The sequence below is a fragment of the Mustela nivalis genome, assembly GCF_964662115.1.
Source record: "Mustela nivalis genome assembly, chromosome: 17".
Taxonomy (NCBI): domain Eukaryota; kingdom Metazoa; phylum Chordata; class Mammalia; order Carnivora; family Mustelidae; genus Mustela; species Mustela nivalis.
Genome location: NC_139036.1, coordinates 18,538,180 through 18,554,683, shown reverse-complemented (window position 1 = coordinate 18,554,683; position 16,504 = coordinate 18,538,180). Strand labels below are relative to the sequence as shown.

At 48.8% G+C, this 16,504-nt stretch overlaps 1 protein-coding gene across 2 annotated transcripts in view; it reads left to right on the top strand.

Moving 5' to 3' along the window:
* Positions 1 to 3,861, top strand: part of VPS53 (VPS53 subunit of GARP complex) — a 137,702-nt gene extending 133,841 nt beyond the window's left edge. For both annotated transcript variants that reach the window (XM_082707067.1, XM_082707068.1), the window contains exons 21-22: positions 1,315 to 1,419; positions 1,938 to 3,861. In XM_082707067.1, coding sequence (XP_082563193.1) covers positions 1,315 to 1,419; positions 1,938 to 2,108 — 276 coding nt within the window. In that variant the 3' untranslated portion in view covers positions 2,109 to 3,861. The remainder of the gene's footprint in view (positions 1 to 1,314; positions 1,420 to 1,937) is intronic.
* The last annotated feature ends 12,643 nt before the right edge of the window (positions 3,862 to 16,504 follow it).

Sequence of the window (16,504 nt, the reverse complement as noted above, 5' to 3'; positions counted from 1 at the left end):
CCAAACAGAATGACTCTCAAATGATGGCAGGAGTGGAAGGTAGCTATGGCACCTGAGATGTCCGTGGGACCAGGTAAGGTTCTGGCCTTAGGAAGTCAGAAGCAGCCTCGTTGGTTCCCCCCCACAGCTGGTTTACCCACCGGAGAGAGAGCTCAAAGCTTGGGAGCTATCTGCAGGGAATGTCTGAGTGAACTGGTCCTTGCCCCTCTGTGGTCCATTCTCAGGAGTTCACAACAAAACCAGTCCACGGCAGGAAGAAAATCAGACACGACATTCCAAAACCAAAGAGGAATGAATTTGAGGCTCTCAATACCATTAGTTTTTTTCTGTTTGTGTATTAATCAATAGTTTAAATGAATATAGTTAAATGAAGTTCAGAGTTTAAGTCTTGAAGAGTGAGGCAGCTTTGAGATTTTTGTCTTTTTGTCCTCATTCACTTAGATTTTTTTTTTTAAAGATTTTATTTATGGGGACGCCTGGGTGGCTCAGTTGGTTAAGCAGCTGCCTTTGGCTCAGGTCATGATCCCAGCGTCCTGGGATCGAGTCCCGCATCGGGCTCCTTGCTCGGCCGGGAGCCTGCTTCTCCCTCTGCCTCTGCCTGCCATTCTGTCTGCCTGTGCTTGCTCTCTCGCCCACTCTCTCTGATAAAGAAATAAAATCTTAAAATAAATAAATTAATTAAAAAAAAAAAAGATTTTATTTATGACAGAAAGAGGTCGTGAGAGAGGGAACACAAGCATGGGGGAGCTAGAGAAGGAGAAACAGGAACCTGATGGGGGCTCGATCCCAGGACCCTAGGATCATGACCTGAACCAAAGGCTGATACTTAATGAGTAAGACACCCAGCTGTCTTAACCTAATGACTAAGACACACCAGGTGCCCTATAACCCACTTAGCTTTATGACTTTTGCGACCCATCCCTCAGGGATGAGGTGCCTTGGGACAGAAGGAGCAGCTATCGTGAACCCCTGTCTCAAAACAGGAGACTCCAACACGGTGTTTCGCAGAATGGTCCCAATATGTAAAAATCGCCTGGGAACCAGCCCGGGCCTTCTGAGCTAAAGTCTTCAGGAGGGGGACATAGGAATCTGTACTCAAAAAGCAATCAAAAGGTGATACTTGTGATTTAGCAAATTTTAAAAACCATGCTGTCACTGAATTTGGAGATGAAATACGGCATTGGGACATTTCTGAGCTCAGGATTGCTGTCACTTAAGGAGATCTTGCAGAATCCATTTCAGGTCAGCTTGCAATTAGGGAAAAAATGATCATCTGCCTTCCAGTCATGACTTCCTGTCTCTCTCCCCTGGTAGGTAGTGATGGCTCCTCACGAACCATTGGTGGTGTTTGTTGACAACTACATCAAACTCCTTACGGACTGCAACACAGAAACCTTCCAGAAGATACTGGACATGAAGGTCAGTTCAGTGAGTTGTTCTGTCCACACTCGCACATCCTTGTCACACTCTGGTTCTTAACTGGGGTGGGGAGGGGAGAAGGTTGGGACATGGGGTCCTGGGTAGCTCTCTCAAAGTGCCTCTGCCTGACCCCATGCTGCAAACCAGATTCTAAGAAGTGTTCTGGGGAGAAAGCTCCTGGGCCAAATAAATTCCTGATGGTGCTGGTACCTCCGTGCCCCTTCGAGGACCATGGCACCGTGGAGGCTGGGAGCAGAAGGAATGCAGTGGGGAAGGAGTAGTACCCTTCCGCACTCTGCCCCTTCTCTCTTGACCCCTTCTTTTGCTCCTATTATCTGTTTTTCCTTCCTCTGCTTTTCTCCCGGGCTGCTCCTGGCCTGGGCTGGTAACTGCCCTCAATAAAGTGTTCATCGTACACCTGGAGTAATTACACCATTTGCACAATCCACTGCTGCGCTTTCCCCCCAGGCCTTTCTGGGGCCAGATTTCATGATTATCCTCCTTTGTCTTTCAATCAGGGGCTGAAGAGAAGTGAGCAGAGCAGCATGCTGGAGCTTCTACGCCAGAGGCTCCCCACTCCACCTTCAGGTCCAGAAGGCTCCAGCTCCCTGTCCTTACTGGCCCCAACACCAGAACAGGAGTCCTCGCGTATCCGCAAACTAGAGAAACTGATTAAAAAGAGACTGTAGGAGCTGACACAGGGCACTTTTGTCTCCTGGCCTGTGATGCTCAGCAACCCCCCCAACTCTCCTGTGCTCCCCCTGACTCTCGGATCATCTGTCTTGAAACTTCCTGAGACATACAGGTTGTTAATGAGTCTTGCCCATGACCTGTCTTAATCTGCGTCCTGATCAAGAAGCCAAGCAAGGGCAGGGTGAAGAAAAGCCTCCTTAGTTGATCCCAGATTCCTACAGCAGAGGCGGCGGTGGGCAAAAGGAACCCACAGTCCACTTGTGTTCCTGGGCTGCTTTCAAACCATCCCGTTGTCACCAGTCTAGCTCCCCAACCTCTGCAGTCAGATCCGTCTGGCTTGTGGCCCCGTCTCCCGTGCCTGTGCAGGCAGCTTGGGTGAGAAAACCTGGATCCCACCCTTTCCTCCGTCTGCTGCTGTTTGAGGTTACCTCTGCAGCCAAGCCCTAAGACTTGTCCTCTCTGCTCTGTGGGCTTGGCTCTGGAGGAGGTGGCAGAATACAGGTGGAGGACATTGGCCTTGCTTTATGAAGGCAGTGGAGGCAGGAGCACTCTTCCTCATAGGTCCATTTTCCTGGTACATAATTGTCATGACTGGGCTAGTGCGTTCTTCTCATTTCTCCATAACCAACAGTCCCCTGTCTGTATACGTCTAAGGAGAAATTCCCACTGTGTGTCTCACCTGGGAAGATTCTATGTGTTCTCTGTGCCGTAGGGCTCCTTGCTTGGGGCTGGGGATAGACCTGTATCTGTCCACTCACTGCATGATGTAAGCAGATTATTTTCTCCATATCTTTATCCCCACCCTACTCCTGACTTCTAGGGAAGGGATGGCCTTCTGTGAAGAGAAACTAGGACGTTTTCCTAGAAAAACTTGTCCTAGGCTTTCTCCTCAGATGAAGCTGTGGGACAGTGCAGGAGGCCTGAGCCCTTTAATCCCCTTCCTGCCCATTTATTTTCAAACCCAAATTACTTTCCAGAATGATCTGAAACAACAAAAGCAATATGAAGTGCCAGAGTGACCTATGACTTTATTACTATCGGGAAAGAACGCAGGTCCATGGATACCTTAGGAACAGAACGTTGGCCTTAAACACCTGCTCAGAGCCGGCCCCATCCCTCTAGAAAGGGGCCAGTGGGCCCATCTACAAATGGCACCACCACTTGGGCCATCTGTCATCAACCTGGGGAGCCGGGGAAGCCGGCAGGCTTCACATGGTTCTTGTCACTCTCGGCGTTTATCAATGCATACTTCTCTTTTCAGTTCATTCCTGAAGAGTCTTTTTCTGGACATCTCCATAACGCATTGAGATGTCAAGCCGATGTTTTCCCCCAGTTGGTGGTCACAGCCAGGGTAGTTGCTTTCTTGATTTATTACATTGTCAGGAATCTCCAAGGAGCCAGCAGATGTCAGGAGGAGTTATGTTAAATGCCTCATTGAAGGGGTCTGAATGCTGCATATGCGTCCTCTAAAGACAGCGTGTTTCTCAGCTGGGGATACGTGTCAGAATCATGCGGGGCCCTTTTTACACCTACAGTTGCCTGGAGATTCTGAATCAGTATGTTTGGAGTAGGGCCTGGCATAGAAGTAATTATAATGTTTACCCTTTTGTTAAAAACCACTGCAATAAAATTAGACACTGTAACCATTCCACACCCCCCACCTGCTTTCTCTAAGTTTAAAAAAAAAAACAAAACTTTGAAGCCACTTTATGTGGGTAAAATAAATATGGACCATTTATAACTGAAAAAGAGCTGCTGTTCTTATTATGGACAGACTTCCTGCTGGCTGGCTTAGAGGGGCCCAGGCTGGAGAAAGTTCCGTTTGGATCATAACAGTGAGACAGGAACCACAATGGCTAGAGTGTTTTGACCTCCAAGTTCAGTTCTGGAATTGAAATTGTCACCACTCCCTTTCCTTTCTTAAGGAACAAAGAACTAGTACCTAGGACTTTGCCTGCCCCCCCCCCCCCGCCCCGAAAAAGGTGTCTGGTCTCTCATGCCTAGGATGGCTCTTCGGTGCAGATCAAACAGGACTGAGAGCAGACTGCCAAAGACCAGGATGACAGTTGTGAGGCCAACGGGGCGAGCAAGCAGGTCTGCAGCTGCTGCCTGATGTGGGGCTGTTATGCCGCTCCTGGATTGCTGCTGGACAAGGAAACCTGGTTCCCTATTTGCGGAATGCTAGGGAAAAATGCCAAAAGGTCACAGCTGGAAATGTAATTCCTCTCCCTAGGAAGAGAAATCTCAAAAAAAAAAAAAAAAAGAAAAGAAAAAACTAACTTGCTGACGGTAAACCCAGTGTTTCACACTTTTTGTCTACTCTAAGTCAGATTTCTAAAAATAAAATCATTAGAACTGCATTGGGCCCCTTAAACAATAGCCTTAGAAACATGGCCGCATGAAAAGCTGGAATGCAGAAAGAGTCCGTGTTGCACTGTATATAGCAAATTCGAATTTCCAGTCTCATTCTAGGATTTATCAAAATAGATAGCCTGTCAGACCCTCAAAGTTGCATACCTTTGGGAGGTATCAGTTTCCTTAAAATAAAGAGACTGCGTTTTGTGTAAATATCTTTCATCTCCCCCATCTGGAAGTGATTTCTTGGTGCATATTGGAGCATGAAGTACTACAGTTAATTAAACATTACTGGATGTCATTTGCTAGGGTGTATTTCCTCACTGTTGACAGAAAACAGAACGGACAATAGAAAGGAATCAGGAAGCCGTTGAGCCATGGGCCCCCCGCAGTGTTTCCCCTGCGCCCCTGTTCCCTGCCTAAGACAGGCCCCTTCCCTGACCACCGAAGTGACCAGTGCCTGAAGACAGCCTTGCTCATCAGCAGGGTCCTAGCATGTCCGGGCTGTGCCAGACACCTTCTGTAAATATGTATAAAGGGTGCTGCTTCCAACTTGGAACCCTTCCTGTGCCCTGAATTTCTATCCTGTTGACTTTCCCTTCTCCACTTTGCTGTTCCAGTCATAGCCTGCTTTTCCATGTGACTGCAAATGAGTTCTCTCCCGTCCACAGTAAGTTAATCCTGTTTCCTTAATAACTGGGTGGGCATTTTGCAGTGAACTTTTTGGGAAATCTGATGTTTCTTTAAGTGGTGGAAAATCTGTTGCAGCACTTCCATTGAGTTGGCTTGGAGATCATTACCTAGTTTCCATTCTTTATTTTCACCAACTCCCCCACTTCAGAAGGGTACCCAGAGATCAGTCTGATGAAAAAAGAAAGAAACCTTTCCTTATAACCCTCTAGAAGGGCAAGGCGGGATGGTTCACCTGCCTGGGTCTCTTCCCTCTTAACCTCCATAACTGGGCATGAGAGGCCCTGGAGAGCAGCAGAATGGGAAGAAGGTGTCCAAGACCTGGTCTCCAGGGCTGGGTCTGGCACTTTGACATCGGATGAGTCTTTGATGCTCTGAACCTTAGTTTCCAGGGTCTGTAAAAGGGGTTTCTAATGAATCAGACTATATAGGTCACCTAAGACCAGGTGATATGCCCATGCTCTGTAAACTGTAAAGCAGTGTGAAGTAGGAAGCGTTCATTATCACTGGCCAAGCCCACACCCCTGGCAGCTGGCCTGGCTGGATGGTGGGCAGCCACAGGGCTTGTTCTGTTCCTGGACTGACTTGAACAAGACGGCCAGTGGGCCACATAACCATGCTGCTCTGTGCCGGCTGCCTCTGCCACGGGTGTTGGAATAATAGCTGGTCTTTGCCCTTTTAGGTCATGCCCGTGATATCCAACTTATTCAAAAGCTTGAGGACTCTCCAAACCCTCTCGTCCCCTTGCCCGAGCAGCTGCTATTTTCATAGCATTTAGGGATAAACTTGCAGACAAGGAGAAGAGAGCTTTCTCCCTCCCTCCTGTTGGCTGGGCTGCCTGTTGTGGAAAATGCGGCACGTTTCCTCTGAATGCAAATTAGAAGGCTGCCTTCCAAACGAATTCTTTAGATACGGTGTCTGGTGTCCACAGACCAGATTTCAACTGGCCATTCATGGCAGGCAGGGACAAAACTCTCGCCTGCCCTCTTTCTCCACCCCCCCACCCCCTCACCTACAATGACCAAAAAAAAAAACTGCGCAAGAATATCTTGGGACAGGCTATTTATCACCAGCTATTTAGTTTACAGTTGCCTTTCAAAGAAGTTTAGACCTTTCTCAAGGCCAGCTGAATCCCTGTAATCTGGGCTTTCAGTTCCCTCTGGGGATTTTGATACAGAGAGTGCTAAGAGATAGAGCGATATTAAAGTTAAACAGGGTTTGGTGCTTTGTCCCCTGGGAATGTATATCACTTAATCTGAGGGCTCTGGTAGCTTCTGCTCAGTAATCAAATGGAATCTGTATGCTTGCCGGGCTTCTTCCTGTTTGGGGTAATTTTTCCAAAAGTGCGAAATTAAGAACAGCTTCTCCAAAAACTTCCCTTTACTTCCGAGGCCAAGACAAGTATTTGCAAGGCGGGCTGCCACTTTCAGGGGTACCAGGTGAAATGGGGGAGAGAAACTCTATCTTCTTGTGCTTGTTTGCTTTGCACTACTGGAGAAGGAAGGCAGTTCTCAGGGACAACAGAAGCAGACCAGCTGCTGGAGAGCCCACATTCCACAGAATTCTTCACGAATGAAAGCCCCGTGGTTGGGCTACCATTAGCAGACAGATGGAAAAATAACAAATATTGTATAATGAATGCATGAGTTCACACAGAGAGACCCCACAACCCAATACCCTGTTGTGTTCCGGGGGCAGGGTAGCTGGCTGGCTCGGTTGTCAGAAGAGGGCACTGATCTAGGTGAGGGCCCAGCTGATTTAGCCCCAGGCGTTGGGTTGCCACCCGGCTACTGTTAGGCAGATACTGACTTTGATTGTTAAGGGGGCCTGAAAGGTCTGTGCTTTTCCAGTGCTATCCGGAAACTAGCGACTGAGGATTGACTGTGTCCTGAACACCTGGTAATGTCTCAGGAGAGCAAAATCCCTGTGAAGTAGGTGCGATTGGCTCCAATTTTATAGACGTGGAGCTGGGGACCGGGAGGGCAAATACTGCCGAGGCTGTGTGGCTGGTAGGTGGTGGTATGCGGCCTTGACTCTGGCCTCTGCTCATGCTCCTCATGCAATACCTATGGCTTTCCAGTGTACGAGACAGTTTTACATGGGACTTTTGCTCTACGACACAGAAGCATTTTTTTTTTTAAGATTTTTATTTATTTATTTATTTATTTGACAGAGAGAGATCACAGTAGACAGAGAGGCAGGCAGAGAGAGAGAGAGGGAAGCAGGTTCCCTGCCGAGCAGAGAGCCTGATGCGGCACTCGATTCCAGGACCCCGAGATCATGACCTGAGCTGAAGGCAGCAGCTTAACCCACTGAGCCACCCAGGGTCCCTGACACAGAAGCATTTTTATGCATGTATTTTCTGAGTTCAAATAACTTTCGAAGCAAATCCATGAGAATGTTGAAATTATTTTTTTAACTAGAAAGCATTTTATTGTTTGTAAATAGAGTTTTTTATTTATTGTTTTTAAAAATTCTATTTATTTGTCAGAGAGAGAGAAAGCACAAACAGGGGGAGGGGCAGAGGGAGAAGCAGACTCCCCACTGAGCAGGGAGCCCAATGTGGGACCCGATCCCAGGACCTGAGCTGAAGGCAGACGCTTAACCAACTGAGACACCCAGGTGTCCCAACAGATAGCATTCGAAATCTAAGGTTATATGCACCAATCCCCTCATCCAGTAGTATATTTCTGTGTTTGGCTTTGGTTGCACCAGATACAGAAATGTTAATTTCATCCATCTTAGAATTTGCAACTAACAGCAGTTTTATTTTAACAGCCCTCCTTCCAATCCCAGATATTCTTTGCTTACACAGCCGTGACAAGGACTCTAGCTCTACGAGCATGAGAGCAGCCCCGATGGCTCCCATTCACACACGAAGGGTCTGTATCATCACACATTTGCGCCTGGAACACATCTGAGGATGCATGTGGTGTTACTAGAGTTCTGAATGTTCAGTTACTGGAGTAGGTTTTAAATATGCACTCTTTAAAAAAAAAATAGATTTTATTTATTTATTTGCCAGAGAGAAACAGTGAAAGAGAGAACACAAGCAGGGGGAATTGGGAGAGGGAGAAGCAGGCTTCCCACTGAGCAGGGAGCCCAATTTGGGGCTCAATCCCAGCACCCCGGGATCATGACCTGAGCTGAAGGCAGACGCTTAACCCACTGAGCCACCCAGGCGCCCCTTAAATATGTACTCTAAAGGGGAGGTTAGAATTACACCTTTGTGGAGTTACTTTGCCCCCCAGAACATGTCTGAAGAACTACGGATTTCCTCCAGAAGTCAGTCCAGAAGCTGTTCACCTTATTAGTAACTGCTGCATGTGGCTTTTCTGACCTTGGAGTGGAGTAGGTGGGGTGGGGAACAGTGTCCCCTTTGGACAGGAAAGGGCACCATTTCAGTTGAAGTTCACACTCCCTGTTCAACAGCTCAGCTGTCCCCCAAATCCTGTGTGAGTAGCCTAAGGGTCCCCCTCCTGGGCTCACCCTTGCCACCTTGAAAAAGGCCATCAGGGGCAAGGAACCCCTGGTGCAAGGCAGCTGTGTTCTAAAAACAAAACAATGCCACTGGAATGGGCGGAGGAAGCTTGGGCACCATCTGAAGGGAAGCTCATCCTTCTTTCAAAACCATGTCTGTGTATGCGTGCTTCCCAAACGTCCCCGGACTTGAAACATGGAAATGAGAATGTGTATGCTCCCATTCCCTCCCACTGGGGCAACTCAACTGAAGAGGGTGCGGGGGCCAGGGGCAATGGACATGGGGACTGTGGCTGCTTCAGAGTGTCCCCCAAACAGCCCCAGAGCTGGAGGGATCAGTTTGGGTCTTTGCTGTGTGTGAGCTAGTCCCAGGTCTGTAGTTCGGAAGCCCTGAACTGGAGCATAAGTGTTAGATAGTATGTTCGTTTATTTGGTTTTAGAACATGGATCAAATTCCTTCATTTTGCAGATGGAAAATGGAGGCCCTGAGAGTTTCATTCACTTGCTTATCCCCACTGTGATCCTGCGCCCCCTCCCAGCCCCTGTGCTACTTCTGTTGCTCTAGTTATCATTTCAAATGGAAGGTACAGCTACTGCCTCTGTCCCCCACATGCATTTCTTCTTACTCAGCATCTAGTCAGCTAGTTTCCAGAAACTTCTGTGGAAGGTCACTGATGATCTTCTTGCTAAATTTTCGTTCTCCGTGCACTCTCCATTTGTTTGATGAGTCCTTCCCCACCCCTGGGAACTCCTAAACTCCTTAGATGCCTTGCTTTCCTGCTCCCATACTTCTTGGTGTCCTTCCCCGACTCTTCTTGTCCTGACCCTTGAACTGTGGTGAAGCCCCGAAGTTTGCATTCCACACTCCTTCAGAGAACAGGTATCCCAGGTGTAAATACCAGCTGTGCCTTCTGAAGTTTCTCAGATTTTTCATATGTGTCCTTCCCCCTTAGCTGACCGCAGCTTATTGCATGTCCCATCATTAGCACATGGGTACACCCCCAGATAACCTCAGCCCCATTTCTCTATGGCACCACCCTCCTTTCCTTGTTCCTCTGTCTCAAAGCCTTAGTCACCCTTAACAACTCTCCTTGTCAACCAATATGGTTATTTGATCATTAAACATTTTCTTGTGCACCTGGGTGGCTTAAGTCAGTTAAGCATCTGCCTTCAGCTCAGATCATGATCCCAGAGTCCCAGGACTGAGTCCCACATCAGGCTCCCGATCAGTGGGGAGTTTACTTTTCCGTCTGACCTTCTCCGTTCTTGTGCTTTCTCTCTCTCTCTCTCTCAAATAAATAAGATCTTAAAAAAAAAAAAAAATCAGTGAAGCTCCACGTGTGTAAGTATCTTTGCTTACTTGTTCTCACCTTTTTGTAGGATACTCTTCTAAAATTATTCTGTTGGCATTTAAAAGGACACGTTTAAAGTGCACATTTAAAGTGTTGCTAGCTTGGGGGACGCCTGGGTGGCTCAGTTGGTTGGACAACTGCCTTCGGATCAGGTCATGATCCTGGAGTCCCAGGATCAAGTCCCGCATCGGGCTCCCAGCTCCACGGGGAGTCTGCTTCTCTCTCTGCCCTTCTCCTCACTCATGCTCTCTCTCACTGTCTCTCTCCCAAAAAAATAAATAAAATCTTAAAAAAAAAAAAAACTATTAAAAAAAAAAAAGTGTTGCTAGCTTGGGATGCCTGGGTGGCTCAGTTGGTTAAGCCACTGCCCTCCACTCTGGTTATGATCCCGGGGTCCTGGGATCAAGTCCCACACTGGGCTTCTTACTCAGCGGGGAGCCTGCTTCTCCCTCTGCCTCTGCCTGCTTGTGCCCTCTCTCTCTCTCTCTCTTTCTCTCTGACAAATACATAAATAAATAAAATCTTTAAAAATAAAATCTTTCTAGCCCTTGCCAAAACATCCTCTAAAGAGATGGTTTCACACTTGCTCTTATCAACAGCATGTGTGACCCCCCCACACACACACCTTACGGGCCCGAGATGTTTTTTCCTGCTTCTCGATCTAGAGGATATAGTTGTAGTTCTGCCTCTAGAAACTCAGTAAGCAGAAGTTCCCCTTTGGGTTTCGTTACATAAAACCAAATGTGATTCAACCGGGCCTATATCTTGCAGCAAGGAAGCTTACTTAGGAAGCAAGAGCCCTGTGGCTTCCCTCGTGGTCAGGGCTCCTGGAGGATGTGCTTTGTTGGTTCACCCATGAAAGCAAAGGTTATCCTTTGTGTATGAGAGAGGTAATAGTTTGATATTAAATTGAGCCTCTTTTCTTCTTTATCTCTCCCCTCTGCCCACCACTCCAGTCACAGGCAGTCCTATATGCACTGTCCTCAGGAGGGAACATACAGAGATGTCATAGCTTAAATCCTTAGCTTCGGAACTACATAGACTTTTGTGATTCTGGAGTAGAGAGGAAAGTCTTGAGAGGTCTTGAAAGTGTGGAGGTCCATGCGAGAGTATTGGGATAGCACTGTGTTTGGGTTTTGTTTCTTATTCTAAAAGTGTACCTTTAATTTTTTTTAAGATTTTATTTATTTATTTGACAGAGCAAGAGAGGGAATACAAGCAGGGGGAGTGGGAGAGGAAGAAACAGACTTTTCATTGAGCAGAGCCCGATGCAGGGCTTGATCCGGGGACCCTGGGATCATGACCCAACCTGAAGGCAGACACTTAGTGACTAAGCCACCCACGTACCCCTAAATTTTTTTTAAGTAATCTCTATGTGGGGCTTGAACTCACAACCCGGAGATCAAGAGTTGCATGTTCTCCCAACTGAGCCAGCCAGGTGCCCCTACCTTTATGTTTCAAGAGACAAAATTCTGGAAGTCTTGGCATACCAGCCACACCATCATCACTGTGCATTTTGACATAACTATTTTTTTCCATTTTAAAAGAAAGAGGGTTTTGACTATCAGGAAAGGAAAAACTAGAGGAAATATAAATTGGCTTAGAGGCTGAAGTCCACTGAGAAGAATTCCAGAACCCCACCACTCTGGGCTGAGCCCTCTGGGTGTATAAGAGACACCCCCCTAATTTTGAGGGAAATACTGATCTAGAAGCTATTTGCCTGGCTTGCTTTGATCAATCTAGGAGAACTCATGCCCCATAGAGGAGCCTGGAGGAGGTAGAAAGGAAGCACCTGAGGGAGAAGAAACAGTGTCTGACAGGCTTAGGGGAGGGTGTGCCCCACAGAGCCTCTCACACCCCATCATGGGCAGACGATGGCTCCCAAGCAGCCTGAGTTCCCAGAGGTAATGAAAGGGCCAGCTCACTGGAAGACCTCTTGCACAGGACAACTATGATGCAGAAAGCGTGGCTTATGGCTATGAAAAGTAGCCTTCCATGGCCAAGCCAAACAAGCTCTCCTTAATGGAGGCCAAAGAGGTAGGAAGGTGACCATGGACCAGGCCCTCACCCCAGCCACCTCACCCCTGCTGACCATGGACCAGGCCCTCACCCCAGCCACCTCACCCCTGCTGTCACCATGTCAGAATAAGCCTCCCTAGATGCCACCCAGGCAAAAGAGAATAAGAACAGTGATTACCTAAAAGCCACTAGTCATTTCTAGAAGATAGGAAACTAAACTGAGTTAGCAATACAGTTCTCCATTGGGAGAATATGGAGGCACATGAGCTCAACTGAGTCCTGTTAAAAAAAATTAAAACATTAAAAAAAATAAAAACATTATCCTCTCATCTGCCAGAGCACACAGTCATGAAACAACCCCATCCCAAGTGAAGAGGAGAATTAAGAGCTTGTCACCATAAACTTGACATGGCATTTCCAGCCAAGAGCATGGCTGGAAGCCAGCCACCCTACCTCTTGCTTCCCTTGGTCACCAGGGTAACAGCTCTGCAGGACGCATGTCCAGCCGTGGAACCGACTCCAGAAGGGATTGAACTTGGAGCCTTGGCCATGTCTGCAGTGCCCTCTACCTAATGAAGCTAAGCCAGAAGAGAAGGACGACCACCAGATCTCTGCCATGATGTCTCAAGATCTAGTCCGAGACTTAGGCAAACTCGAGGAAATATGATTGGATTCCAACAATGGCCTTTATCCCTACAGTTCGGGCAGCCTGAGGCCTTCCTGGCTGGGGCCACCAAAAGCTCCCAAGATTGACCACGAAGCAGGTGGCATTAGGTAAAGAGGATGCTTCACAGTCTATCCCTCAGTCATAAGCAAAGACCATCCGAGCTCCCAGCCTTGGCCTGTTGTTCCTCTGTCTTCTCCCCCTCTCTTCTTTGCCTGCCTATTTCTTCCTCGGTGCTTTAAAATCAGCACATGTGCTACTTCCTCCAGAAATCTTTCCCCAAGCCTCACCTCCCTCTTTGCCCGAGCTGGGTGGAGCTCTCTTTGTGCTCCCACGCTCTCTACCTCTCATACAGTAGGTGCTGGTCGAATGAATGAGTCTTGTGGGAGAGCGGACACTCAAATTCAAAACAGATTTTGGTAAGAGCTATCAGCCTTTGGAGCAGAGCTAAATGTGTTCTGGTGGAATGAGGCCATAAATAGTATTTCAACTAGGAGCACAGAGCCCAGAGTTTTCAATGTTTGTGTGTGATGAAAGGCCCGGGCCTAGCTTGTGTTACCTGCTCTTTGGATTACAAGTGTGTAGAAGGACAGGCAGGTATCGTGTCCTAGGTGGAAGCCTATCTTGGGGGGTAGAAGATGATGATACCTGACATTCTAGAAACTCCTGCTTCCAACACGGCCTGCTAACTGCAGAAGGCCCCTTTTCTGACCTGGCAGCCCTGGCCCCAGGAGGGTGCCACGCAGACAGCATTGATGCTAACAGGTTAGCTGATATCTGTGGGATATCAGGTCTGCCTTTCAGCCTTCAAAAACAAGGCATTGAGGGGCCCTGGGTAGCTTAGTTGGTTAAGCGTTGGCCCTCGGCTCAGGTCTTAATCTCTGGGTCCGGGGATAGAGTCCCTTGTTGGTCTCCCTGCTCAGCAGGGAGTCTGCTTCTCCCTGCCCCCCCTCCCCCCTGCTCGTGCTCTCTCTTGCTCATTCTCAAATAAATAAATAAAATGTTTAAAACAGCAACAACACAAAAACAAAGCACTGAGATGGGACTTGGGTGACATTTGATGGTACTGGTGGAGCAGAAGTTCCAGCTGAGGCCTAGGTGGAGTATCCCATCAACCCCAGGTCCAGACAGCCTCTTTCCATACAGGACCCGAGAGCCTCTTAAAGAAGTCCTAGGAGAAGTGGCAGAAAGCTGGGCCTGGCTCAGTGGGGAGGGATTTGGAATTCAAAGGGGTTTTTTAGTTGTGTATCTTTTACTATTCACTCCTTGGCCTAGCCCTGCAGGGTTCAAGTTCTAATCCTAGTGCGAGAAGCTGGCAAAAAGGAAGCCATGCTTCTCCAGGACCACCCTCCAAATTAACCTCCCCCCACCATCAGGGTTGGCAGCAGCGCCCAGGGCTTTGGATAGTGCCTGGTGAGGGGCAGAGGCACAGTACCCACGACGGCATGGTGGATCCCCAGGCGCCTGGTGGATCCGAGGGTGGTTTCAGCAAGGGCAGCCTGCCAGGGGACCGTGGTGGGTCACCTTCATGGGACACCATCACACAACTTAGCAGAACCAGAGGCAGGGGTAGTGAGGGGACAGGAAAAAGAAAATTGACGGCAGGCTTCTCATGTGTGTGACCAGATTTACTTATGAGCACATGAGAGACACCTTCAGAGATTTCCAGAAATACCTGTCAGGGGTTGGGGTCATCCCACAAAAGCGCAGGGCAAGAGGCAGGAAAATGCTAGCGCCCCTCCCCCCGCAGGGATATGGCGTGGGAAAACATGAGAAGCAGTTTTTCTTTGGTCCCTCTCCTCTCACCCCACGTTCTTCCCCCACCCCTGGCTAATTTTCAGCTGAGACTCAGAACTGAAAAACATTTCTTCAAAGGCACGTAAATGTCTTCAGCAAGTATGGAGAGTTCCCAGTTGTACATAGCTGCAAACCACAGCCGCCTCCTGCCTGCGTCTACTCAGCTTTGAACTTGGGGGAGGAGAAGAATGCACTTTGGGGCTACAGCTCCCGGGAAGGGAAGGGACACCTTGGCTCAGATCTTCACCGTGGAGCCAACTGGCCGCCTCCACGGGCTCCCACTCACTGTCTCTCCCCTCACAGCCCAGGCAAGCGCAAATCCTGGGGTGGTCCTAAAACACCACGATGTCTCCCTGCGTCCTCTGGAGTGTGACCGCACAGACCTGCTGTGTGTTCCCCAGGGATGGTGACCGCACACCCTTCTATCCTGCCTTTCCGCCAGGGAGCCAAGGGTCTTAACTTCAATTGCTCAACTCAGAGCGATTTTTCTGGGCTGCAAATCCTTGTTCAGTGTGAATACACAGGACGGAGCCAGGAGCGCAAGTGTATTGATGCCGCTCCAAGGAGGCCGTGTGCCCCAGCTCTCTGCAAAATCCCATCTGGGTTTTATTTTGCAGAGGCCATGGCTTTTTTCTGTGTAACTAGGGAGCTTTTGGGAGTATTGCTCTCAGCAAACAAATAGGATAGAGGAGCATAGAGTCTGTGTCTGGGGTCAAGGGGATCCCCACACAGGGGACACCAGCCTGACTCCCGCCCAATCCGCAATCAGCTTCTAAGTTCAGTGTCGCCCCCCGCTGGGCTGAGCCGGAGGTTTCTCCACCCAGTTGAAAGGTCAGAGAAGGAGCTGATCTCTGCCCCCAGGCGCATTTCCCTCTGACATCGCCAAGCCAGAACCTTGGGATCCCTTGGCTCTCTCTGGTGGAGGCTATCTTTGTGAGCGCCAGGGGCTCAGGGTTAGAAACTGACCTCACCACGCCTGTGCACACACACTCCCGCGAGTGGTGTCGTTTCCAAGGATCCCCTTTTTAATTCAGCTCCTTTTTTTTTTTTTTTTAAAGATTTTATTTATTTGTTTGACAGAGAGAGAGACACAGTGAGAGAGGAAACACAAGCGGGGGAGCGGGAGAGGGAGATGCAGGCTTCCCGCTGAGCAGGAAGGCCAATGCGGGGGCCCAAGCCCAAGACCCTGGGATCATGACCTGAGCCGAAGGCAGAGAAGCTTAACGACTGAGCCACCCAGGTGCCCCAGTTCAGTTCCTCCTTTTAACTGAATCCAGCAGGTCACTTTTGATGTTCTTTGAAAACTATCATCTTAGCCCTAAAATACTTACGGAAAAAAAGTTTCATTTTTTGGAAAGCATTTGGCTTGATGGGGGGCAGATGAAGGAAAGGAAGGACCTGCTTCCACGGTAAGGCAAATCCACCGCATCAAGAATTCCAGAACCCTGGGACCCAAGGGGCTGGGGTGACAAGGTGCCATGAGGCAAGGGGCACAAGCCAGCATGCTGGACCCCTGGGTGTTCTTAATCTGCTGTCTGGCTGGGTTTACTGAAGACCAGCTGTTCCAAAACAATAAGCTGTGGCAGTTGGGGGCCGGGGCGGGGTGGGGGGGAGGTCCTGCCCTGTGCTTGTCTGACTCAACTCCATTCAGGCATCTGCTTAATTTAGTGCAGAAAAAGGGAAAATGCAGGATTGGCATCATCGATCGGCATCTTTTGTTTCTCAGACGCCTCTGAGAAAGGCCTTAGGCCAGAAGCCAAGTCCTGTGAGGACACTGGTCTCTGTGACCCAGGCAGGGGGACCATGGCCCTGGCCAGCTGTGGAACGCCAGTGTGAAGAAGAGGCCACTCTTCAATAGGCTCTGCGGTCTTGTCTGGTGTCATGGAGTCCCCCCACCCCCGATTTCTAGGTGAGTCCCGGCAATCCCTCAAAAGAAGGCCTATCTTTAGAGGCTGACCAGGGGTGGGTAAAGGTGGGACCCATTGTCCTTCTCCAGCTCTGGTTAGAGATTTTTATTCATTTTTTAAAGATTTTA